This window comes from Cynocephalus volans, chromosome 11 (assembly GCF_027409185.1).
Source record: "Cynocephalus volans isolate mCynVol1 chromosome 11, mCynVol1.pri, whole genome shotgun sequence".
Classification (NCBI taxonomy): Eukaryota; Metazoa; Chordata; class Mammalia; order Dermoptera; family Cynocephalidae; genus Cynocephalus; species Cynocephalus volans.
The window spans coordinates 100,617,192-100,645,088 of record NC_084470.1 but is presented as its reverse complement, the minus strand read 5'-3'; the positions used below and the strand labels follow the sequence as shown (position 1 = coordinate 100,645,088).

The 27,897-nt window shown below is 39.9% G+C and overlaps 1 protein-coding gene and 1 pseudogene across 1 annotated transcript; one reads left to right on the top strand and one right to left on the bottom strand.

Annotated features, from left to right (window-relative positions):
• The window catches only part of LOC134390164 (transport and Golgi organization protein 1 homolog), a 37,489-nt pseudogene extending 23,058 nt beyond the window's left edge, over window positions 1-14,431 (bottom strand).
• An 8,754-nt stretch (window positions 14,432-23,185) lies between these two features.
• LOC134391345 (proteasome subunit alpha type-7-like) lies at window positions 23,186-23,938 on the top strand. Its single transcript, XM_063115372.1, has one exon. The coding sequence runs from the start codon at window positions 23,186-23,188 to the stop codon at window positions 23,936-23,938; it is 753 nt and encodes a 250-aa protein (XP_062971442.1).
• Window positions 23,939-27,897: the final 3,959 nt, after the last annotated feature.

Sequence of the window (27,897 nt, the reverse complement as noted above, 5' to 3'; positions counted from 1 at the left end):
GCCAGGGGTGGGCAGGTGTCAGCCCAGTGCTGCCCAGCCCTGCAGTGTCACTGGGTAATGCTGCACCTGTGCTCAGAGACCAGAACCTCTAAAAACACAAAAAACAGTAACCATGTCATCATGCCACCGTACTGGACAGACAAAATAACACAATCAGCTGTTCTCTGATTCACTGGTAAAATGTGACCTATGCAAGCATTAGAAAGCTGTTGATACCATTATTGGGTGTTTAAATTTTTTTAACTTTCTCATCTCCCACTGGATGTTTACTGTGCTGCAATGACAAATGACAGCCTACAGCGGACTGTCACATGCTGCAAAGTTCTGAGTGCTTCCAATGAGCACATAGTATACAGATACCTGGACCCTTCCCTGTATTTTAAACTTTGGTTTTTTTTAATTTTTACCATGTCTAGGTAGCAAATCAGAAAAAGAACTCTACTACATTATATCCTATTTATGGAAAAGGGGATAAAGTGGGGGAAAAAACACAGAATTCTTGAGTTTTAGAGCAGTGGTTCTCAAACCCTAACTAGCATCAGGCAAGAACTTCCTGAAGGGCTTATTAGACACAGACTGCTGGTTCCCATCCCCAGAGTTTCTGATGCTGTTGGTCTGGTTAAAAACTACTGTTTGAGAGTATAAGTCCTTTTAAGAATAAAATTTAGATTAAAATGATCTACACAGGTTAGTGATAGCCAAACATTGGTTTGTAGGTTAGTTATGGTCTCTGGCCTCTCCTATTTTTTATTTCCACCTGTTAGGCTGAGTCACAGACCCTTCAAACCCAACCTGTGCAGACTGGGTCACAGACCCCTCATATGCAGGCCGCGAGCTAGGTAACTGGAAAGATCCTGGGAGCCATTGGCAAGGATGACATGCTTTATTCAGATGCGAGCTCAGCCCCCCATGGATCAGAGCCATTGTCTTTTATACTAGAGTCAGATAGCCAAGTAACACATGGCTGCGAGTCAGATAGCCAAGGATCACTTTGGTGCACATGCTCAGTTAACGTCTTTACAACAGAAAAGCTGTTATGGTCAGCCAGATATGAGGTGAGGGAGCCCGACCAGTCTGTCTCCACTTTCCTCACACCACCTGTTTTAACTCCTGATTTTCTCTCAATTAGCTCTGGGATCTCTTTTTTTTTTAAAAAAAAACCTCATATGTATCTGCATTATCTTCCCCTCTATTTCCCACCTTTGACTACAAATCTCCTAGAAGGTTTTCTCTATGATGTGCCACTACTTCATGGAGAAAAATGAGCAGACTTTACCTGGGTCTAAGTTGTTTCAGTATCTGGCTTCTGTGATACCTTTGAGGCTCCTGTGTCATCAGTTGTGTGTGGGCTGATCCAAGTGGCTGAGCGCTGCAGTTCCCTGCATACTAAGGTCTTCCGTACTTTCTTGTGGGAGATCTTCACGTGGTGGTTGCTTCGCTACAGGAAGGGAAGAGGAGAGTGCACCAGGCTAGCACAGCTTGACACCACCTGCGCAGCCAATCTGCACCTCAACCCCACCCCCATCTCAGCATTCTCCCCCACTCCCCCACCATGCGTGGGCATCCCATGGAGCTCAGCTGGGCAGGAAATAGGAGTTTCCATTTCTTCTACTCCACTTGAAGGATGACTAATCTACATAATACAACTTACAAAGAAGCCTGTATTCCAAAGTATTTCATAAATAAATAGATTTATAGTAGGGACTTCAATAATTTAACTCCCCTTGGAAAACCAACATATACCCACACAAATAAATGTGTAGAAGAGAACTTCCATCAAGAGCAAAAATGTGAAATGCCTCTTCTATACAGAATAACAGGAATTCTTTCATGCATAGTTGCACTTGTCTCACAGAGCTAGTACAGAGAAGGGCATTCCACATGAAGCAGGTGGCTGAAGTGTCTTTCAAATATTCTCAAAGTATCTCAAGGAGCCAAAAGAGTACACCCATCCCTTTCCCTAAGACACTCAGGGCATGGTCCAATGGGATCCACGGCAAAGACAAATTTCTTTGCAGCCTCACATTTTACCCTGAAAACTCATTTGAATTTTTTATTCCCATCCAAAATATATCTGCTTTGATTAAATGCAAAAACATTTTCCTCCCCTAATTCTCAGGAATAACTGGCATCCTGGGGAGATATGTTTTCCTCCCCTGTTACTCTACCTTATATCTTCAGTTCAAATGCTTCCATTTGAAAAGCCTGGGTACAAAGAATAGTGCATGGAACCAGGAATCAAAAGTTTATATCAGGATACTGGCTTGGGATCAATTCAGCAAATATTTACTGAATGACTTCTACGTGTCAAGGGCTGTGTTAGGAGGCGCCTCATACTGGTTCCACCCTTGATTAATCTGATGCAGGAGCCCTAGTTTAAGTGGACAAAGTGACTGCTGCCAAGAGGTATGAAAGAACATGACATCCACAAAAGACGAGCTTTGGGGGGAATGCAGGAACTCAGGCAAGGCTCGGTTAGTGTGCAGGTAACTTGAATAAGAAATTGTATTCATTGAAGCCCTTTCAGAATTTTACATGATATCTGTACTTTGTTAACAAGTGCAACTTGTACATCATTTTCTTATTTATATCTTTCTCTTTAGCTTTCTATAAAGTTTCATTTTGAAATGCTAATCAGTCTCAACTGTCCAGGAAAAGTAAGAAATTCTTCTCCATACTCCAGCCTAAACAAAAGAAGGCAGGAAGGAACATGTGGTCCCTTGTGTGGTCTCTGTCCTTCACGCACCCTGGACATGTGAACAGAGCTTTATAAATAAGGTATGATGCACTTCAGCGACCCCCTTCCCCACCTTCTTCTCCAGCCCTGCTCTACGAGGCCACAGGCAGGTACTTTACCTTCCATGGGTCTGCCCCAGCCCTCCTCTAGGGGTGGTGCCATTACCAGTGGGACAGTCTCCTCCACTGTAGAGTGCTGGTACCTGACAGAATAGATCAAGACTTGAATGTCATCTAGCACCGCAGCCTCTTCAAATATATTATCTCCCTTCATTCCCAGATCACTGTTCTTGGACACACGTGTATCGAGCATGTTCTCTGCTACGTTCAAAATTTGTGACTCAGAAGCACGGAAGACTTTATCTAGGACTTTTTCCACATTGTAGGGCAGGCTCTCCCGCTGTGCTGACTTCAGCTTTAATGACATTTCTTGTAGCATGGCTTCCAGCTCATGGACATCGAAGGACTTCTGGAACCGCTGCAAAGACCGCTCTTCTTTAAAGAAGCTGCTTATTATACGCAAGTCCTCCCTATGGTCACTGTGCTGATGTATTTGAACATCTGCAGGTGTATGTGGAGTCCAGTGGGACAGGTCATCTTCAAGTTCTTCAGAAACAGACCCCTGGTACTCTGTGTCCATGAATTTCTCTATATCCTCGTGGTCCTCTTGTAAGAGTTCTCCCCCAGGCTTCTGTGCAACCCCAAGGGGTTCCTCGGGTTGTCTTTCTTCAGATCATCTCTATTCTGAAATGCTTTGCCTTGCTCTGGAGTCCTAGTTTTCTCCTTGTCCGGGAAGTCACTTACATCAGACGACTTCTGCGCTTTCTTATCTACCAGAGGGCTCTCTTCTTTTTCCACCACCATACCGCCTGGGTCCCTGTCTATTGTATCTACTCCTTTGGCCCCGGGTTCACCTTTTTCTTTTAGTAACCCAAATCGTACTGGTTTCTTGTTCGTTCTCTTCAGTTTCCAGCTCAGGATTCATGGTTCCTAAAATTGCGCTTTCGGCGACTTGCACCTTTACGTCTGCCTGCCTGTCTTGAGTCCCAGGGCTCTTCTCTCTAGACTGTTTTGCAATGACAGCATTTTCATCTTCCAGTAGCTCTTCAGGGTGATAGTCATCCTCTGCTGCTTCTGGATTTTCCGCATGGAAACCTGGCCTTCATGCACTGTCAGTCTGGTCTGCCTCCCGCGTGCCGGAGGAGTCCTCGCTGTCCTCTACCGCAGCGGCCTCGTCTTCTCACTCACACGCTCGCTGCCTGCAGCGGTCACAGCTCTTCCTCGTTGCTCGGAAAGACTTCTTCCCGGAGAGGGAGCCTCTGCTTTCTGTTCTCTCGGCAAACCAATTTTATCTGGAGAGGAGAATCTAGGCTGATTTTGAGTTTTAAGAAATACTTCCTCTTTAAATTCCTCATGTTGATGCTCCATTGAAGGCATGTGTGGTTCTGGTTCACTTACCAAAACATTCACTTCTGCCACACTGTCTCTGGATGCATTATGTGGACTATCTCCCAAAAGTGGCACAATGTCCAAGGATTCCCATTTAATCTTTTCTTCATTCGTTTGATTCCCCGCAGCATTATGTACAGATCCACTCTCTGAGCCACCTTCCAAAATCTGCTCCCCAGGCTTTTCTCCGTGGAGTGTGCCTTCTCAGATATGAATAGCTGCTCCTTTCTGTTCATTTTCTCTGTCACCAGAAGCGGATTTTAATATGTCTTTACCCTTTTCAGCAGCTAATAAAGAGTCAAGGTTACTGTCTGGAGTAGAGCTGTGCACACCCATCTCCTCCTGCCTCTCACCGTCTAATTCACTTTCACTTTGTACCAGGCCCCTCTCAGGTTCTCGAACTTCCCTCCTTTTGCCTCTAATGTGAAGTTCAGTGTCCACTTCTGGGTCTTTCCCATTATTTCTTTCAGGGACTTCTACAATCAAAAGTCCGTCTTCTACATTTTCAGGGTCAGTATAATCTATGGCTGATCTTGGTGTCTCCTGTTTGCTATCTGGGATGAATGAATCATCATCTTCCTTTTCTTCCTCTGAAGAAGGACTCTCTAAATCCATCACACCTGTTTTCTCTTCACCTCCCGTGACAATAGAGAAGATAGTATCCCCCCAAGTGGTTAGTATAGTTTTATCACCATTTTTCATGGCAGGAGGCAGAGTTATCTCAACCTTATCCTCTCCATTTGAATTCTGCTCTTTATCTGTTGAATATTTCTCAACTCCAGACTTCACTGTAAAGATTAGTAACGGTAGCTCATCAAAGTTTTCTTTATTCTCCTCTTCTGTTTCAAATGTGTAATACTCAGCATCCAATTCCTCATCAAAATTATCTTCTAAAGAAGTAACAAGTCTGCTTGTCTCATCGTCACATACAAGTGCATCAGCAGTTGAGCCAAATTTGGTTTTCAAGTCCAGAGTCATGTCCTTTTGCAAAAGTTTATAAGCATCAATCTTCTCCCGTTCACTGGAAACCTGAGAACTATTGCTGGTTTTGTTTTTTTCACTTTGTGGCACTTTTAATTGATACTGCAGCATTTCTTCAAGAGGTTCAAACAAACACTGCTCTCCCTTAGCATCACCCATTTGACTGTTTGCACGGTTCTTCTCAGCTGAGCTATAAAAGGTTTCTTGAGATCATTACTGTTTTCTAGAAACACACTTTTCTTTTCCTCTGAGTTGGCTTCTTCTGGTTCAGGTTCAGGTTCATTTTCCTTAGATACTTCAGGAGTTTTTTCCACATGCACATGCAGAGAAGTTTTTTCTACAGCTTTCTCAGAATCTCCGGTTGCAGAATTGTATAATTCCCAAAACCCTAAAAGTTCATCTACATTATAATTATCAAAATTGTCTCTTCCGCCATCAAAACAAACAAAATCTGTCTCCTGTAAGGGAAAGAAAAACATTGATGTGTCACTAACCAAGTGGCACAAGAGCAAACTCTTACCATGCTCCTGACAGAGACAACCCCAAGTTCATTTTGGCTCTAGAGGGACTCCTGTGTCAACCTTGGGTGATGACTACTCTCAGGCAGTGGGGGGACAGGAGGCTGGAGCCCACTTTCCCAGCCAAGTAGTACTCCTGGCTTCCCTTCATTCTCTCTTCCCCAGGGAAGGAATGATTCATGTGGCTGGTGAGTTTGCTCAGCCCCATCCCTGTGCTGTGTTTTGGACCTGCCAGAGGGAAAACATATGTATTCTGTTCCTCCATGCTGTCCATTTTGTAGGGACAATCCCCTTGGGGAGGTACCCCATTGGCTAGTTTTGTATGTGGCTGGATAAGTCTGTTTTATTCTAGAATGCAATGTTAGAAAGCCCTCTATTTCTTGAGTCGTTTTCTCCCAAAAACTTTATCCATAAATAATGGCAGCATTTTGGTCTCCATTTGCCTGACTCCTGGTTCTGAGCACAGATGGGAAAAAGTGGGGTGTCATTTATTGGGTTCCTCAACTCCCAATATCTATGCCTGATGTTCCAGGAATTCACCTCAGAGTAATCTGTCCAGGAGAAGCTAGAAGACCACCCAGCTTCTCTACCACTGTGCCCTCTGCACTGTACCTCTCTGCTCACCCAGCTAGAAGCAGGAAGAATCACCTTGCTGTCAGGCTCTAAGTCTACATGGATTTTTGGCTTATATTTTCCTTGGATTGGGAAAGATAAATAAGTGTAAGAAATACCTCACTAAGATACAGGTGCATGGGAGGTAACAATTTAAAGGGACAAAGAATGACATCAAGGGGGCTGTGCACTTTATCACTGCCATAAAGACAGCTTGAAAACAAGATTCAGTAAAGTACATACCTTACTGGAAATCGGGGGTCTGAGGCAGTCATTAAGATCTGCTTCAGGACTATCTGTAAATCCATGTTCTTCTTTTCCTCTACTAGTAAGCAAATTGGCATAAAAGGAACCATAAAGTGAGGGAAAATTTTTAAAAAGCAACATATATAATTTCCTTCTCCTAACTAAACTCTCACAATTTCCTGGGAAGACCCGTCCGGTGTAGTAGGGATGAGTGACTTCCACTTTCCATCACAGGCATTTCTGAGCCATTTTCATACTTTTAAGGAAAGCATGCCATGGGAGGTGCAGTGAAAAGCAAAAACCAGAAGAGGTGAGTTCTCTGTGCCCAGGGAGCTGCTGTCTCACACTCATATCCAGGCAGTCTCTTCATCGAGGGCAAGCCAAACAGGCAGAAGGGCTGATTTTATGGCCCCTGGGATTATCATTAAATTTTAAGAATAGCAATAGCTCTGTGACTTCATTCTGCCAATCTCATCTAAGAATTGCCGTCTCCCAGCAGTTTGCATGCTGTGCAGCAATCCCAAAGAGCCATTCAGAGATTTTTGAATGAAGGTGGGCATCAATTATTATAACTTTTAACCCTTCCAGAAAATAATCAGCTGGAATGAGGATTCCAGAACACAAAACCCTTTTAATCACAAAACGATTTTATCTCAGTGCACCACAGACGAACACTTTACAGAATGTGCAGTCAGTGCCTTCCAGATGTGAGACCAGTCGTCACCTGAAACTCTCAGGTTCCTTTTCCACATCTATAACATAGCTATAATCCCTAAAATCATTAAAGACTCGATATTAAGAAAACTCTTCTAAGTTTGCATTTCTGGCCCAGTAGGTAATTTAGCGTTTGATTAATTTAACCTGATTTCTACATACTTAAAATGTCTAATAGCTGCTCAATCAGCACTTTTCAAATTGGCACACCTTCCCCTTTTGCTTGTAAAATGAAATTATTTATCTATTAAATTTAATAACTAACTACAGACATATTGAATTCTTAATTTTCACATATAAAGCTGCAAAGAAAAACCTTGTATGAGAGTACACAGTCTTGTCCAAGAACATCTGTTTGAATATATTGTATAACCATCAGATTATGATATAAGGTCTCCTTTAAATTCTTTTCAAACTTTTTTTAAAGAGGTAGTCTGATTCCAAATTAAAATCTGATACACACATGCTAGCTTGTTTTTTTCCTTGACCAAAAGACATTCAAAGACTTTCAAAAACAGTTAATTGAATGTAACTGATAAATTTATAAGCCAAATTCATAAGTGAGGACAAAAAAGCAATCCACAACTTACATCTGTTGGAACTCGTAGCTCTTCTTTCGTATATTCATGGACTACTTTGATTAAATCCTTTGGAAAATATCCAAAAATACGTCCAATCTATATCAAAGAATGGCCAAAGAGGAAAAGTGTTCATCAAATTCTGTACAAGAAATATAAATGAACGACTGAGAGACGTCTTAGTAATGACAGGAAATAATACAGATAGATAGGTAGGTAGATATAATCAAGAGGGATAGATAGTTAATATATCTACACTGAGATTATTATTCTAATAAAAATTAAGTACAGAATACTGTTAAACCAACGTTTCTAAAACCACTGAAGTTTTCTTTTTATGTTCAGCTTGATTCTAAACATAAGGCACATATAGTTAGATTTTAGTAGATAAAAGATCTGCATATGAGAAGATTATTCTTTTTATGATTAAAACTATGCAAATCAAAGCTGGTTAGAAACGCAATTCCAAATAACCTCTAGCAAGAATTTAGCTGCACATTTCACAGCATTACTCATATACCAGTATTTAGGTCTTTATCAAACCAATAAACAACAGCCATGAAAAATTATAAGTAAAGGAATATAAAATTTCTGAAATGTATGACCATTACACAAAAGGCAAATATTTATTGATATTACACAGTATATTAGCTGTTTTCAAAAACTACATTTACAGGTATTTTAGGAGAAAATAAAATTATAATGTAATACATACAAATCTACACAACCAAGTATCAGTTTTATGCAAACTAAACCTCTACAGAAAATAACCCCATTAATTTTCAGCACTAACAGCTAAAGTATGTAATGTATGACCTCTTGATAAACACGTTTTATTAGCTGATGTCTGAAAGGGAGAGGTAGATCTCTCGCCAGTCATTAAAGGAGACTGATAGGCAAATCAAATGCACAAAAAGAAAAAATAAGGTCATCTTATCACTACTTCCTAAAAGAACCCCATTCAGGTGTGCTCTTGTTATATTTGGAAACCATCTGAAAGCCAGTATTAGCAGTAAAATACTGCTGTGACTATAAGAAGGGGCAATTACAAGCTGCATTATTGGCAGATCAAGTCTAGGACTCTAAAATATCGAAAAGACTGCAGAATACAACTAAGAAACAGAAACAAGAATCATTTTGAAAGCTAAGAAGAGAAAGTTCTTAATTTCCTAAGTACAAGGATCATGAAGTGAGAGGGAAGACTGAGGGAAAATACACCTTTTCCTTTTGAGGAAAATTTTTTTAGGGGAGACTCTGGAAAAGGGAAAGGAAGAGATATATGGAGAAAGGAATTACATTGATTGATGGAGTTTGGATGTGTTGTCCCCCCCCAAAACTCATGTGAAAATTTGATCTCCAATGTGGCAGTGTTGGAAACTGATTGAGTCATGGGGGTGGATCCCTCATGAATCGATTAATGATCTCCCTGGGGAGGGGGGATTAATGAGTGAGTTCTCGCTCTGTTAATTCCCCCCAGAGCTTGTTGCTTAAAGACCCTGGCACCTCTCTCTCTCTTGCTTCCTCTTGCCATGTGATCTGCTTGTGCCCGCCGGCTCCCTGCCACTTTCCACCATGAGTAGAAGCAGCCTGAGGCCTGTACCAGATGCAGCTGTCCCAGAATCGTAAGCCAAATAAACATCTCTTCTTTATAAATTACCCAGTCTCAGGTAATTCTGTTATAACAACACGAACCGGATTAAAACATTGATCTCTGCCCAATCTTTATCAATTGAGACCACATGTCATGTACAACTCTATATTTCTATGTTGGGTGGTATCCTGCTTCTTAAAATCTGACAAAAAAGTTGCAGAACCATGGGCGCTTATGACTGGAAGTAATCTTATGTCTCAGTTTGCTTCCATGTATCATCCCTGCCAAGGTACTGTTGATTTGAGTTGGGGGGAAAAATGGCATATTACCTCAAGAGGACAAATTCTACATAAACTACTATCAGGACGCATGAAAATAAGAGCCACTGCCCTGTGAGGAAATACTTAAAAGGAAAGTGGACAAGACACGGGCCTTCCCATTACAGTTTTTACTTTTTTTTTCTTTTCTTTTCTTTTCTTTTCGCCACTGACCAGCATGGGAATCCGAGCCCCTGACCTTGGTGTTACAAGGCTATGTGCTAACCAACTGAGCAAACCGGCCAGCCCTAGTTTTCTACTTTAAAGTGAGCTAGGACAGCACACAAAGTAACTGCGATGCAAAGCAGGAAAACGAGGGCTAAGTGAGCAGTGTGGAGCACGGCTGAACAGTTATCAGACAGCAAGACCCTCCTGGCTGGGTGCTGAAGACAGTGTTCCCTAAGGGGCAGGACGAGAGCTGGGACCAAAAGACTGGTAGGATTTCTAGAGATGAATATATTCACAAGCAAAACTGTGGCAGGAGGAAAACATAAGTCAAGTTCATTTATCGACTCATTTATGCTCAAAGACCAGGAGGGAAAGAGAACTTAACTGCTCAGGAAAAATGCACCCTAGCTACACGGAAAAACATTTCCAAGTGTGAAGATTGTCAAGAAATCTCATTTGGTAGACTTGTAAGAAACGGAATAGGTTCTTTGTTTCCACTGGGATTCTGTCTAAACATGAGGGTTTTACCTGACCAGTCAGCATTTCAAGATTCCTCGCTAGGAATCTGGAATGCCAACATAATGATTCTACTTTTCCTGTGGGGATTTCCCAAGCCTTATTCTCTGTTGTTTGTTTGTCTGGCATTTCATCGAGAGTGAAAACTTTCACATTTAGGACTAGGTATTTTTCTAAGTCTGGACAATGGACAATGCTAAGGACATAAATGATCCTTACTACATTAAGTAAATAAACGGTCCACGCATCATACTTTTTAAAAAGGAAAGGACAATAACTCTTAAGCTTCTCAATCAGGTCCCTCCTCGTGAATCTCCTCATTAAAAAGATCAAAACATAATGCAGTCATTGACAGCCATGTCTGAAATGAGGGCACCCATAAAACTGGCTGGGCAAAGATCCCCTAGGGGAACCTCCAGGCACAAGTGTCTGAAAAGCCGGAAAAGGATGACCTGGGAGTTGCATTCAAAAAAACAAACAGGAAAGCACAAAGTGATACTTGTAAACACACATTTTGCTTTTTTAACAGACTAATAATAGCAGATGATTAGGTAACTGTTCCCAGGACTGCCACTTTCCCACAAATATTAATAATATGGAAAAAAGAAATACACAGAAAATCAACTTTAAACTTGCATGCCTGAAACACTATGTTGCACACAGTTTACGGGATTAAGTCTAATCAGGAGTCCTTTCTTTTTGAAGCAATGATGTTAAGAATGTTCAGATTTTCACCATTTCAACCTTTAATATGCATGGAGCATCCTAGAACCTGACGCTGAGGGGCAACAGCCAGAATCGGTTCAGTTGTTTCAGAAACCTCTGCTGAGTTCCTAACTGTGCCAGGCCTGAGGCCTGCTAGGGAAACAAGGCCATTTTGTCACAGTCTAGGGCAGGTTAACTCCATCAGAAACCCCAAGAAAACATAGTCATTTAAATCTAGAGTACTAAAAGAGCAAGTAAAAAGTAAGCAGATAATGTATGTCAATTTTTACTTACACTTCCAGCCCAAACATCACGTGGTCTCCCAGCCAGTTTATAGTAGACATATACAGGGTCACCTTTTTAAAAATTCACAAAACGACAATCTGGGCCTGTGAAATCTTCTAGAGCCTCACCCCGGTAAATTAACACTATATACAAAGAGAGAAAAAAATAACCAGATATCAGATTCAACTTTCACAGTCCATATTGATTTACCAGGAAATATAAGAATCCCACTGTAAACAAACAAGTTTTTCTAGTACTCTCTGAATCACTTTCAATTCATAAGCTCAAAGTAACTAAAATTCTTAGAACTTTATTGCTATATATCTTGACATCTCCTGCAAGCAGACAGAGGAAAAGAAAACCTTCCCTATTTTTCTCTATGGATAATGCTGAGAAACAAAAGCGACGGCGGCCACCGCCATGCATGGCTGTTCTCAAGTGAGACTCCTGCTCCCTCTCTAACTTCCTAGTCCTCAGTCTTTTTTTCTGTTTCATAATCATGAGAAGCTTACTTTTACAATTGGGTAAATTCAAGTGTGGGTGCTGGCTGGCTTAATTAAACATGGCTACATGCAGAGCTAATAGGGAACTGGGCACAGTACCCAGGAACCCCCAAGGGGTCAATTAACTTGAACTAACCACTAAAAGGAACTCTACCTTTAAGTGGCTGTAACTGCTATTATGCAGCAGCAAACACTGTCAGTTTCATCTGCAGCCAAGTTGTTCTCTCTGTACAGTATCTGGATAAATGAACGGGAAAGGGTATCACACCCTATTATGGATCACATTTCAAGGCAATACTTTCCAAAAGTAAATAAAGTTGACTGTATCCAACATTAAGAGGATTTCAAAACAAAGGGAAAATATCCTTATTTATATTTTTCTATAAACAAGTCAAAAGTGGACATCTCATTTGGCAGAGACCAAAGAAAACTATGAGAATAGATCGGTAGTTACCTTCATGCTTAAAGTGCAGGACTTAAATCACTCTCAATCTAGAAACTGATAGAATCAGTACTTTTCTTTTTGTTGACCAAATACACAGTTTCTGATGTAAGAGGAAATGGACAATAAATGCATTTAACAGCAGAGACATAGAAGGATGAAATGGAAATAACACTTTTTCTAAAAACTAGCAGTAAAACACATAAAAACGTATCTTTATACGTATTCGAGGGTCAAACATATAGATTTGGAGGGGGTTATTTGTTTTAGGAAGCTAAAATATGATTATTTTCAGCTTCCTAATTCAGATATAATTGGGTGAGAGGCCAGGTTGATGGTGATGAGCAATTTAATGTTGGAAATTCTTTCAGAATTGGAAATGGCAATATTTTTCTTGCTCTCCCTTAGAGTGAATCATCGAGGATTTATCATTTTTCAGATGACAACATAATGTACATGGTGGAACTGCTATTTGCAAAGCTCACAAGGACAACTTACTAAATACCTTACGCAACACAACGCAGTCCCAGGACCTTGCTCCTGATGTTGCCTATTCAATCACATCTGTTGGACAAACACTATTTCCCAAGTTATGTTACAACTGTGAGCCCTTCTACAACTGTGTCTCAGTATGGAGGAAGCACCAGTGATGTGATTCTCCGGGTAATTTGTTTTGAGGAACCCAGGTAGGGCAGTGCTTGAAAGCAAGGAATAGCAAACATTTCGCCATATCCAATGGCAAATGAATAACAGCCTGGTTTTGCTCCAAGAAAACTGGAGGGAAAAATCGTGGCAGTTGTTAGGCTTTTGCAGTGTTTACTTACATCAGCCATAGGGTTACCTCTAGGAATGACTTAATACAAATTAGAGATCATCTCCTTTTCTTAAATGGTGCTGTGTTGATACTAACACTTCGAATTACGAAATTTGTTAGCACCAATTTTAATATAAATAGCTAAGCTGTAGGCTTCTTGGCCTTTGTTGAATGAATAGAACCACCTTTGTGCAGCGTTGTCAGTAGTTACAAGGCTATTTACATGAATGATTCTGGTCCGGCTGGCAAACACACAGGAAGAGGTTCCAACAACACAAGGGACTGCTTTGGCTTCCTAGTATTTATTATCATTGTAATAACACTCTTCATCTGAGTCTGAAGATCTGTGCCCTCCCTACCACCCACCTCCAAACAGAGACTAGGGAGCAATGCCGCTCCCTGCGCACAGAACAGGAGGCTTCCGGTCCCAGGGGACCACCGCACCTCTCGGCCTCTTTCAAGAGCGAAAGATTTCGGCCTTCCTGCTGCCCTGCCTAGCAGTCTGCAAGGAGGCTTCCATGCACAGAAATGACAGGATTGAGGCACAGTCAGGGCGGAGACCTCGGAACACACTGCGTGCCTGGACTCCGGGCTCCTCCCCAATCTAAAATCCAATGCCTGTTCAAAGGGCGGTCCACTGAAGCAGAAGGGCGAAGGGGCAGCCCCAGTGCGCCTCTCCTGAGGAGCCCAACCATCGACCTGCCGGGCGGAGAGCGCGCCCGCCGAGCCCTCCGCGCACCCGCCTGGTACTGCACTCCGCGAGGTCCCGCGGCGGCGCTCGGCTGCGGCGTGGGGAGCCGGGGCGCGCGGCGTGCAACCCCATCCACCCTCAAAGCCCGGGAGCATCGGGGGTGGCGGGGACAGTGTCAGCTGTCCCTGGGAAAACCGGGAGCCACCCCAATCCCTCGCCTCAGTCAGCAGAGGAAAAATAAAACGCTGGCAACAAGTGGGAGGCGCAGTCCCCCAAGGTCAGGGCCGGAGGGGACAGACGCTGGCTCCCGGGACTCGCCCACCCCCGAGCCCGGCCCGCCAGGCCCGCGACCCCCCAGGCCGGCGGGGCTGCCGAGCTCTGGACCCCGCGGAGCCCGGGAGGCGCCGCGACGGGGACCCGCCATCACTCACTGCTGCACTCGTCGTCCGCGCAGTTTGTGCTCCGAGAAACGCCGGCCCGCGCTCGCGTGGGGCCGTGCCGGCACCCGCCGGGGCAGCACGAGCGCCAACAGCCAGAGAAGCAGCACAGCCGGCGCCGCAGCCATGTTGTGGTCACCGGTGACGGGAGAAGCGGCCGGGCGTGCGCCGGCGCGGGCCGTGGGCTTAGCGGCCGGGCCGACACGTCAGCCGGCGCTCTGGGGCTGCTCCTCCCTCCGGAACCCCTCCCTCGGCGCTGCCGGGAATCTGTGTTTCCTCCCGCGGCCAGCCGCCGGCCTTGGCCCCTGTCCCTGCGCAGAGCACCCTCCAAGTGGCTACAGTTGTTGCTCAGCCCCCTGCCGCCCTCGGGTCCCCATACCCAGCGCCTTCCCGGCAGGCCCTTCCTGGCGCCTTCTTGCAGCTCCTGATTTCCGGTCCATCCGAACCAGCCCACCCCCTCACACGTTCCTCCATTCTTTCTAGTTGTGTTACCTCCTTTTATGAACTACCAAATCCCACCCATAGCCTGTGTCAGTCTCCGGTTCTAGGCTCCCTCCCCTTCAGGCTCCCGGGGGTTGGTTAGGAAAGGGGAGATGAGGGGAATGGGAGGTGAGGGTGTAGATGAAAGCCGGTGGCCTGCTCAGGCCTTGGGAGGAGAGGGGGGACACGGGTGGGCAACGGTCCTCTGGCTGAGATCCTGAGATTCCTATGTCTTTATCCATAGGGGAAGAAGTAATTTAATTCAGCGGAAACGTGTTAAGCTTCTGCTTTATGCTACCATTCATGGCAGACACTGGACAAGTGCTAGGGTGCTGTGGGAGAGGACTGAAGTCAGAAGACAGTAGGTCGTCTGGCCCTTGTCTAAAGAAGTCCACCACTTAGTGGAAACCAACTGATGTGAAAACAAAGACTTAATGTGAGAGTAGGGAGAGCTACTAATAGCTGTCAACATTTATTGTGTGTTCTTTGTGCCCTGTTGTTATTCTAAGATCTTCATATGTATCAATTCATTTAATCTTCACAACAATAGTACTTTACAGTAGTAGGTCTGTATTAGTCTGTTTTCTGTTGCTTATAACAGAATACCTAAAACTGGGTAGTTCATAGGAAAATGAAATTTGTTTCTTAACATGTTGGGAGGCTGGGAGGTCCAAGGTCCAGGGGATGCATCTGGTGAGGGCCTTCTGCAGAATCCCACTGGAGAAGAATGGGGGAACAATCGTTGGAGGGGAAAACACTTTGTGATACCACCAGCCAGAGTGGAAAGATCTGTAATGAACAGGGCATCAGGCAGAGTATTCAGTAAAGGGGAACAATTAGTCAAAGATTACAGGCTATTCTGGTCCTGCCTAACAATGCTTAAAAGAAAGTCTTAAACAGATCAAAATGTTTCCAAGTTAATTAACTGCATTTCAGAACAAAGCTCAAGAATAGAAAATATCCAGCACAATCTTATATATAAGTGTACAAACATAAAATACTTTTCTCTTTAAAATATATAAGAATTTTTTTATTTAAAAAACCTCTTCAGGGCCGACCCCGTGGCGCACTCGGGAGAGTGCGGCGCTGGGAGCGCAGTAGCGCTCCCTCTGCTGGTTCGGATCCTATATAAGAATGGCCAGTGCGCTCACTGGCTGAGTGCGGTCCAGCCGGTCACGAAAAAGACAAAAAAAAAGAAAAAAAAAAAAAAAAAAAAAAAACCTCTTCAATAGCAAATTAAATAACTTAAAGCCAAAATAATAATATATTCTGAGATTTATAAGATGTACACTAGTACACTAAAATGTATGACAACAAAAGTATAAAAGCAGGAGAGGAGAAATGAAAATATACTATCGTAAAGACAAACTGGAATTGAAGTGATAAAATATCCCTTGAAGGTATACTGTAGTAAGTTAATATGTATATTATAAACCCTAAAGCAACACAACAACACAAAACCACAAAGAGTAATAGCTAGTAGGCCAACAAAGGAGATTACAGGTACTCACTTGAAAAGAAGACAGAAAAACAGGGAAAGGGAAACAAAGAACAGATAAATAGAAAGCAAATAACAAGACCATAGATTTAAACTGAATCATATCAATAATCATATTAAGAGTAAATGGTCTAAACAGTCCTATCAAAATGCAGGATTGTCAGATTCAATAAAAAAGCAAGACCTAACTATATGCTGCCTACAAGAAAATACACTTTAAATGCAAAGATGCAGATAGGCTAAATGTAAAAAAAGATAAACCTAGCTAACACTGATCAAAAGGATAGCCATACTTGTATTAATATCACACAAAGTAGATTTCAGAGCAAAGAATATTATCAAAGTCACTTCATAATGTAAAAGACATCAACTCCTCAAGAGGATATAACAATTTTAAATGTCTGTATGCCTAATAACAGAGCTTCAAAATACATGAAGCAAAAACTGATAGAACTGAAGAAACAATCACACATATTCACAATTATTGTTGGAGATTTCAATATAAGTACACAAAAAGTCAATAAGGATTTAGAAGACTTAGACAACACCATCAATTAACGTGACCTAATTGGTATTTATAGAATACTCTACCCAACAACAGCAGGATACACATTCTTTCCAGTGTTTGTGGAATATTTATAATGATACCATGGACCACAGAACGACATGTTTTAAAAAAATTCAAATCATGCAAATATGTTCCTTGACCACATGGAATTAAATTAGAAATCAATAATAAAAGTATATCTGCAATATCTCCAAGTTTTAGAAACTAAATAACAAACTTCTAAATAACCCATGAGTCCAAGAAGAAATCAAATGGGAAATAAGAAAGTATTCACAGTAATTGAAAATGGAAACAACATATACAAATCTGTGGGATGCCACTCAAATACTGCTTAGAGGGAAACTTATGCCTAACCGCCTACATTAGAAAACCAGAAAGGTCTCAAATCAATAACCTCAGCTTCCACCTTAAGTAAGTAGAAAAAGAAGAGCAAATTAAAACCCAAGTAAGGAGGAGAAAGGAAATAATAATGATAAGATTTTTAAAATTGATAAAAAAAAAAGAAAATAGAGAAAATCAATGAAACCAAGAGTCGAGTCTTTAAGACTATGAGTAAAATGTATAAACCGCTAGTCAGATTGATTGGGGAAAAAAAAGAGAGAAAATACCAAATTACCAATAGCAGAAATGAGAGACAACATCACTACAAATCCTGTACACGTAGAGGAATATTACTGGAGGACTATGAGCAACTTTATGCCAGAAAATTAGACAACGTAAATGAAATGGAGAAAGCCTTTGAAAGACACAGACTACCAAAGCTCATTAATTAAAATAAGAAATCTGAATAGCCCTATATTTATTAGAGAAACTAATTGGTGGCTAGAAAAACAAAAAACAAAAAACCAAAAAAATCCACAACCTTCCAACAAAGAAAACTCCAGACCCAGACATTTCTACGAGGATTTCCACTGAACATAATAAAAGAAATAATATCAACTGTACCCAAACTCTCTCAGAAAGTTGAAGAGAATAAATATGTCTAAACGCACTACATGAGGACAGATACCCAAACTGGAAAATGACCTTGTAATAACAATGGCATTACAAAAGGCTTCATGAACACATGTGCAATAACTGTTAACAAAATTTTTGGAAACTGAACCCATCACTATATGAAGAAGATAATGCATCACCACCAAGTAAGTTTTATCACAGGAATGTAATGTTGTTTTTTTTTTAATTGAAAACAACCAATGTAACATCATATTAACAGATTAAAGAATAAAATCCATATAATCATCTCAGTAGATGCCACAAAACATTTGACAAAGTCCCATATTTATTCCTGATAAAAACTCCCAACACACTGAGAATAAAAGAAAACTTTCTCAAATCAATAAAGGGCTTTTACAAAAACAACCTACAGTTAGTGTCACTGTTATTGATAAAAGACAGAAAGCTTTCTCTTAAAGATCAGGAAAAAGTCAAGGAGGTCTGCTCTTACCATTTCTATTTAACAATGTACCGGAGATTCCAGCCAGTGAAATAAGGCAAGAAAAATACACAAATCCTAGAGATTGGAAAGGAAGACGTAAATTTTCCAGACGACATGACTAACGATGTACAATATACTAAGGAATCAAAAAAAGAAAAAGAAAAAAAAACCCAAAAAATAAAACACGGCCACTGGAATTAATAAGTGAGTTTAGCAAGGTTGCAGGATATAAGATTAACATTCAAAAATTAGTTGTGCTGCTATACATTAGCAATGAACAAGTAAAATTTGAAATTAAAAGGCCAATAGTGTTTATAATAGTATCATAAAATGAAATACATAGGGATAAATCTGACAAAATATGTGAAAAAAACCAGAACACTGAGGAGTAAAAATTATTGCTGCTAAAAATTAGAGTTAAATAAATGAAGACATATACCATCTTCACAGATTTGAAGACTTTAATGTGTAATGATGTCCATTTATCCTAAATTGATTGATAAATTTAATGCAATTCCAATTAAAATTCCAGCAGGCTTTTTTGTAGAAATTACAAGATAATTTTATAAGGAAACCTTATAAAAAAAACCACAGAATAGCCAAAACATCTTTGAAAAAGAACAATGGTGCAATCACCATTTGAAATTATAAACTGTCTGAAAAACAGTTTGGCAATTACTTTAAAAATTAAAGCATATCTGTGATACAAACCTGGTCTTTCCACTCATAGGTATTTACCACAGAAAAATAAAAGTATATATGTTCACACTTGGACTTGTACACCAGTGTTCATAGTGGCTTCACTTGTAATAGTCAAAAAACTCATCAGCAGGTAAATAGATAACAAATTTTCGAAAACTACTTAGTAATTATAAGGAACTATTGGTACTGGCAACAACAGGGAGATTCCGAGTGAATTAAACCAGACAAGAATAATACATACCGTATAATTTCTTTTATATAAAATATTGAAAAGTCAAACTAATCTGTAATGATAGAACACAGATCAGTGGTTGCCTAGTGACAGGGCAGAGGGGGCAAGGTAAGGAAAGGATGGGCACAAAGAAATTTCGGGGCAATGGGTATGTTCCTTCTTTCGATTGTGGGTGATGGTATCCATTGTGTATGCATGTGTCAAAAGTCATGAAACTGTACAACTTAAATACTTAAATATCATTTATACCTAAATAGAATTGTCAACTTATATGAAAAAAACTAATCTGTGATAGAGAGAGACAAGATTTGGCTATTCTTAAATATAACTGAAGAGTTATAAACCAGGTAAATCCTAGTAAAGAAAGGTCGTAGTAAAAACAAAAACACTATGATTGGATACAATGTATGAGTGAGAAAAATGACAACATACAGTTTTTTAAAAAATTTGTCAGTTCAGCCTGCAAAGTATTTCCTGCTGGGTATCCTGAGGTCTCCTTCCTTTCTTCTTTCTTTCTAAAGTCCTGGCTTTTTCTGTATAGAGTCATCCTTTGTGGCCAGTGTCTAGGAGACAGGTCCACCTTTTACACCTGTGTCCACGGAGCCCCAGTCTTGGCTCCACCCTTGAGGGTGGAGGATAACCCTAGACCCTCATTATATTCTGCAGAGTGGGAACTCCTAAAAGAGAGACAAACATGTCTTCCTAACTCATTACCTCTCTTAGTAAAAATGAGGGTTGGGGGTTGGGGTGGGGGACAAAGAACCCTGTCCTGCCACATTATGAGTAATAAAATGTGTTTTGGTACAAAGCCTAAGCACTGAAGAGTTAAAAGCAGGTAGAAAGTAAATGATGGTGGTGGGATCTGAACTAGGCCTCGCTGAACACATAGGACTTATGTTCTGAAAGGAGAGGAATGAGCAAGTGAAGAAAACGGCATAAGAAAAGACACAGTATAAAGTAAGGTGTTTAAAGGATAGTGAGGAGACACACTCTTACCAGAGTTAAAGGATTTTATTAGAATGGTGGGTGGCTAGGATGGGTCAGAGTATAAAAGCCCTTGAAAATCAAGCACATAATTTAGACTTGATACAATAACATATAGAAAGCTATTGAACTTTAAGTAAAGAGATCATATAAATGAAGTGGAATGCAAGCAAATATCCGGTTCTGAAAGCCAGGGAGAATCGAAATTGTGTTGGGCCTAGCCAATAGTTAAATCCTTCCCCACAATTAAAATGTCATATCAAAGGGCATGTTCTACTGGGCATGAGTCACATACAACGCAAGGTAGATCTTCCATCAGCATGTACTATTTGTCTAGCCCTGAAAAATATTATCCCACTGTCTATTGCACAAAGAAAGGAACTCAAACATTTCAAATTGCCACGAATAAATAGGCATATATAGAAGTTCCTGTTTCTGGTTTTGCCCAATTGACCTTGGATTCTATTTTCACAAAAGTCAAATATTTGGTGCTTTTAAACAAATGAAGAACCGATTCCAGGGTATGGCCTGTATAACTCAATTTCCACAGTGTACACTGTTCGGGTTTGTCCATTTATGCTTCAGATATGAATTACTTCCTTAACAGGACAACAGTCAAGGCAGAGAATTAGTCAAAAGTATTGAAAAGTATGACTACAGGCAATCTACTAACTTTTCTTAGAGGATTAGGTGCAATCAGGGTGGTACGGCCGTAGACCCATTAACTTTTCTGAGTCTTAGATTCCTCATTTATAGAATTGGGGCTAAGGTTAAAATTTCACAGTGTTTCTCTTAAGAAGCAAATGAAATAATATATAAAAAAGACTGCCCATTTATGTTCTTTGAATAATTAAACAGCAAAATCCCAGGCTGTTACAGCCAACAGAGATGGTTGACGGTGCCAACAAGAGTCTCGCTAAATCAATGACTTATTCACGAAGGACACATTTTTAGATAGTACCTATGCTGGAAATTGGTCTCTTCTCACTGACACAGCATAGCGGGTAATAGCCTCCCAGACTGTGTTTGGGAGATCCAAAGCGCCTCCTGGAGGACACACTAAGAGTTGAGAAGGAAGAAATTTGTTCTTGAGGATAACATACAATCACAGCCTACCTGTTACAGGTCATACACCAAGACAAATCAAAACTTCTGAATCTCCAGCATTTTAATTGATATGAGCAGTATAAAATTAGAAACAGAAACATGTATACCATTATGAAGACTGTACTCAAACATGGACACTGGCATTTCATATAGAAAAAATGAGTTCTCTGCAATTAGTATGAAAGCTCATTTCTATCTAAATACACTTGGGATGTAAAATAATATGAAATACATGACAGGATCAATGGGTGACATCAGAAAAGAATGATTAAACAGAGAATCTAAACATGAATTGCTACTTCCCTTATTTCTCACTGATTCCCTAGAACAATGTTGTCCGAAAGAAATATGCCAAATACCCATGTAATTTAAATTTTCTAGAAGTCAGGTTTAAAAAGGTAAAACAAAACAGGTGAACTTAATTTCAATACTGCATTTATTTAATCTAACATATATATAAAATATTATTTCAACTTGTAATTAATATAAAATTAGTGAACTATTTTACATTCTTAATTTCATTTAAAATTTTTGAAATCTGATTTGTATTTTACACTTACAGCACATCAAGGTTCAGACTATGCCCATTTAAAAACAGCACAGCTCTACAAAGTAGGGATTGAAAATTAACACCAGATGAAACAGTACATTTGTACGTATTTGTACATTATTTTGCATATATTTACTTTAAAGCAAAACTAAAAATTGCATTTTAGGGTTTAAAATATTTTTGGTCGGCCTCTCTTGGAACTTCTGCAGAAGAGAGAAAGAATGATGGTGGCTATCTCAAAGACTTAAATTTTTTGTTTGTTTGCAGTCAGAGGTTGACATTTTTGTTGGGATATCTGAGAATTTAATTGCCATTTCAGATGAATCTGAAGTCTTTAGAAAGTATAAACTATAAAAAAAAATGAAAGAAGTATAAGCTATAAGTCATCATTAAGCACTACACTAGTCATGCTTTTATTAATTCTTATAATTGTACTAAACACATTTGCTATTTTTGACAAAGAAATGAAGAATTACATTTAAATGGATAATAAAACAACCTGACTGCACGAAAACCTTTGTCCCTTTAGACAGAACCATAGGAAGACAAACACTGCCAGTCATGCATTTTTTATCCTGAAAAAAAAAATCCTGCAAAATTGAAGGCAAAATAGACATTTTCAGATAAATGAAAACAGAGAAAATTCAACACCAACAGACCTTTACTATAAGCAAAGAAATTAATAAAGGATGAAATTAATCTTTCAGGATGAAAGACACACCAGATGGAAACTGAGATCTATTTTACTTATCTTTACTATGTAACAACTGTAGTTGTTAAAATACTTATAATTTATTATTTCTTCCTATTCTATAGGTTGACTAAACCTAACTGAGTGGTTCTTGTGCCCTGGGCATTATTGGCTGGGGCCATTCATGTGTTGCATTTAGCTGGGAGCTTGGCCAAGGCTGGAACTTTCAAAATAGCTTCATGCACATGTCAGGTGGCTCGGCTGTAGTGACTGAAATGGTTGGGATAGGCTTACCTCTCTCAAATGTTTTTCATAATTCATTAATGTAGCCTAAACTTTAGGAATCCTCTGGATTCCTAGAGGATAAAATTGGAAAGAATAAAGCTTCTTAAGGCCCTGGCCTAAAACTGGCCTGGCGTCACTTCTGCCATATTTTGTTCATCAAAACAAGTGAAAAGACCAGCCCAAATTCAGGGTTGGAAAAATAAAACCCGGCAGGACTTCCGGGTGGCTTCTCAAAGCGGGTCTTCAGGCAGTTACCGGCTGTGGCACGTGGTGGCACAAGCTGCCCCCTGCCAGCCTCAGCTGCAGTAGCTTTGGAAGCTCCACGAGAATTCTTGTAGTCCCGTGCGATGTCATCTCGGTACGACAAGGCAATCACCGTTTTCTCCCCAGATGGACACCTTTTACAAGTGGAATATGCCCAGGAAGCGGTGAAGAAAGGATCCACTGTGGTCGGAATTCGAGGTACCAATATAGTTGTGCTTGGGGTAGAAAAAAAATCTGTTGCCAAGCTTCAAGATGAAAGAACTGTGAGGAAAATTTGTGCCCTTGATGACCACGTCTGTATGGCTTTTGCAGGACTGACTGCTGATGCTAGAGTAGTAATAAACAGAGCCCGTGTGGAGTGCCAGAGCCATAAGCTTACAGTTGAGGACCCAGTCACTGTAGAATATATAACTCGCTTCATAGCAACTTTAAAGCAGAAGTATACCCAGAGCAATGGACGAAGACCTTTTGGTATTTCTGCCTTAATTGTAGGTTTTGATGATGATGGTATCCCAAGATTATATCAGACAGACCCCTCTGGTACTTATCATGCTTGGAAGGCAAATGCAATAGGCCGAAGTGCTAAAACTGTTCGAGAATTTCTAGAAAAGAATTACACAGAAGATGCTGTAGCAGATGACAATGAAGCTATCAAATTAGCAATAAGAGCTTTGCTAGAAGTTGTCCAGTCTGGTGGGAGAAACATTGAGCTTGCCGTAATAAGAAGAAATCAACCTTTGAAGATGTTTAGCGCCAAAGAAATTGAATTACAAGTAACTGAAATAGAAAAGGAAAAGGAAGAAGCAGAGAAGAAAAAATCAAAGAAGTCTACCTAATTCTTAGGAAAACCACTGGGAGCTTTTAATGTTTTGTTGTACTGCTTGGAATTATTTAGAGAAGTTTTAGAGGAAATAAGTTACTTCGCAGCATTACATTTACTACTTATGTGCTGTTTTGAGAATGCCAGATTTGTGTCTGTCTTCATTCTATTACATAGTCAAACATAGATTAGCGTGAAGACTTTCTTTGAACGGAAATTTCAGTTATGGTTGAAAGCAGTCTTAATTCCACATAAGTTGAGACTATACTTTATAATTTATCCAATGTGTTACTTTTCTTCATATATGCAAATTTCATTTTTTAAAAATTTAAATTAAAAAAAATAGTCTGGTGAAGTTTGAGTATTGACTGTCAGTTAAAAAGATAGCTATTCTAAAATAAACTAAATATAATATTGAGTTGCATCTCTCAATGAATGATTAAAAAAAAAAAGAAAAGAAAAGAAAAATAAAACCCACTTTTTAATGAGAGGCAACATGCATGTACAGTAATAGGAAGAATTTTTGAAAAGATTTTTGAAGATAATCCACCACAAACAGGAAGAAATGAAAAGCACTGGATATAGTAAAATGTTGAAAAATCTAAAGGGCAATATATATTTTTATCTCCTAATTTCTTTGAAATACATATGACTAAAGCAAAATAATAATGTATGTAAATGTTACATGACAACAAAGCACAAAGGACATGGAGAAGTGAAACTGTATTACTGCAGGGCTATTTTATGTGAAGAATCACAATTTTAACGCTAAGTACACTGTGATAAGTTGTGCATGTACACCATAATTCCTAGAAACACTGCTAAAACAATAGTGCAAAGAGATACAGCTAAAAACCAACAGGGGAACTGAAATACTAAAACATTAGTTACCCCCCAAAAGGGCAGGAAGTGAAGAACATAGGAACACAAAACCAATGGGACAAATTAAAAACAAATAACAAAATGATAGACCTAAATTCAACAATATCAATTGTTATAATTAATATAAATGGATTAAACATATCAATTAAACAGATCAGATTTAAAATAACAGCCCCAATTATCTGTTCTCTACAAGGCAAGCACATAAAAAATACAGGTAAGTTGGGGCGGCCCGTGGCTCACTCGGGAGAGTGAGGTGCTGATAACACCAAGGCCACGGGTTCGGATTCCATAGAGGGATGGCCGGTTAGCTCACTGGCTGAGCCTGGTACTGACAACACCAAGTCAAGGGTTAAGATCCCCTTACTGGTAATCTTTAAAAAAAAAAAAATACAGGTAAGTTCAAAGTAGGAAGATAAAGATATTATGCCATGAAAACAGTAAGTTAAGGCTCCAGTAATTATATAAATACAAGATCGATCTGACTTCATGATAAGTATTATCCAAGATAGACATTTCACAATGACAAAATGATCAATTCATCAGGAAGACATAAGAACCATAAATGTTTACATGTCCAATAACATAAATTCAAACTATGTGAAAGAAAAGCTGACAAAACTAAAAGAATCGAATCCACATACACTCCTATCTCAATAACTGATAACACTATACAGAAAATCAGAATGATACAGAATATCTGAACATAACTATCAACCACCTTAACCTCACTGACATTGATATACACAGTGTTAAAGAACTGCAAAATATATGTTTTCTAGGCTTCATGGAACATTTATCAAGATAGGCTATGTTCTGGAAAAGACAATAAATCTCAAAAAATTTTTAAATATTGAAATTTCAGAGTTACTTTTGTGACCACAGCAGAAACAAACTACTAATCTCTAACAAGACTGGTCATTCAAAAGAGTGGAAGATGCAAGTTATCAGTGTGAGTGTTTCAGTTACCGATTGCTGTGAAAGAAATCACTCTAAAACTCAGTGGCTTAAAATATCCATTTTATTGCTCACAATTTTGTGAGTCAGGAATTCATGCAGGGCTCATCAAGAACAGATCACTTCTGCTCCTTGTGTCATCCACTGGATTCACGCATGTAGCAGCATTCAGCAAGTGCCTCATTTAGGCGACAAGGTCTGAGATGGTCTTCTTCATATGTCTGGAGTGAAGTTGCTGACTGTTGGCTCCATATCTTCTCTTTCCATGTGGTTTTTCATATTCCAGGGGCTCTTTCTTCATGTGGCCTCTCTCCCCAGAAGGATAGCCTGGGCTTCTTTACATAGTGGCACAAGGTACCGTGCAGGCAATAAATACATAAATAAATAAATAAAAAGAAAAGAAATGCCTGCCACCTTTGAGGATAGAGTCTTTCCTCAAGTCGGAGCCTGAGGTGGGATTCTAGTCCATGTATTTGAAAGAGATCATAGCTGGACATTTCTCTCCATGTTATTACATAAGATGTTTTTTATTTTATGCTTTCATTTTGCCACATTCCTTGTTTATTTAAATTATTAGTAGTGATCTAATATAATCTATGATGTCTCTCAAATTGTTTGGTTGAGTGAAGCTTGTTCTTTAATAGGTTGTACAGGAAGCGTTCATGGGAATAATATTCCCTAAATGACAACTTGCAGCTTTAAAAAAAAAAAAAAAGTAATTTGTCACCGTATTAAGCTGCTCTTTAGCACAAAGCAATTGTGAGACCATCTTTCTCTTCCTTGGGATACGTTTTGTTACAGATTGGAGTCTAAAAAGCCATTTGCATGCTTTGTTTTGTCTTCATTTTTGTCATGCCATATTTTTATCTTGATCATGCTACTGGAGATTATTTACTATAGTCGATTTTTAAACTCTTTTCTCCCCAACCCATTTTCTACCAGAATTGTACCATGGGAAAGGGAAGTGGTAGGAAGGGCACATAAAAAATTAGTTCTTAACTTTCCCTCTTTTATCTACTGCTGCCCAGAGCTGTTTGAGAACTTAAAAAAAAAATAACATAATTCTTCCCCATTTTCATTTTAATCTCTGTTTTAGCCATATAAAACCAGTTATGGGTTAGTTTTGGTGAACTTATACCTCATGCAAGTGAAGATATGTAGCCAGACCAAGCTTCTAGACTAGAAGCTAGTAACTATGTTATTTTGTGTGTGTGTGCTCCTGGACGACATCATCACTTAGGCTAGCCTTGCCTGCAGAGTTAGAGAAAAGGCTTGAATGAGTCCGAGAAATAATGACACAAAGAGCAACAGAAGATACTTTTTCTGCAAGCCCATAACTACTGCATATTGCTTATGAAGACAATCAAGAATCAAGCATTCATATGATTTTGAGGAATCTATGTACAAACTCTTACTAGATCTTTAATCTCGTCTATAATACTCTGATTTTACTCAAACGGTTTACATTCAGAAGGGAAACTCAGAGATTCCTGAGGAAACCTATACCATTATTTGTGTAGCTTTAGTTATGAACAAAATTCGTTTTTGCATTGACTTCAAAGCAGCCTCCCTTTAGCTTTCACTAAATAAAGTGAAAAGTTCTGTTCTCTGATGCTATGAAATATTGTCTGACCCTTCTTTCACAGATCAATCCTCCAAATACTGGAAAAGTATGTTGTGCTCCCATGGGTCCCTGACCCTTTTCCAGGGTCATCTTCCCTAGAACCCCTCAACTGTCCCTCGTTTCACATGGTTTAACCATCTTACTTTCCACCCCTATTTCGTATATTTTGTCAATGTCCCTCGAGAAAGTTAACCCCAGACAGGTCCAAAGAACAACCCCCGCTGAAAGGGAAAAAGAGATTCTTGCTCAAACTGTGGAGAAGACAGTCAAGTCACCTAAACCCAAAGCTAAAATTGTCATAAAAGAGAAAAGAACTTTCAAGGAAACAATGAAAGGCTATGCATCGCTCTGTCTTGTCAGAGCCACCAGCCACGCCTCCGCTCGTGCGGCGCGCCTGGAGCCGAGTAAAAACGCAGGGGCAATCGCACGGTGACTTTCTCGGGTAAAGTGACATTCTGCTCTTTTGACGGCACCTCTTTTCCAGCCGCCGTCCTCTTGCCACAATCTCCATT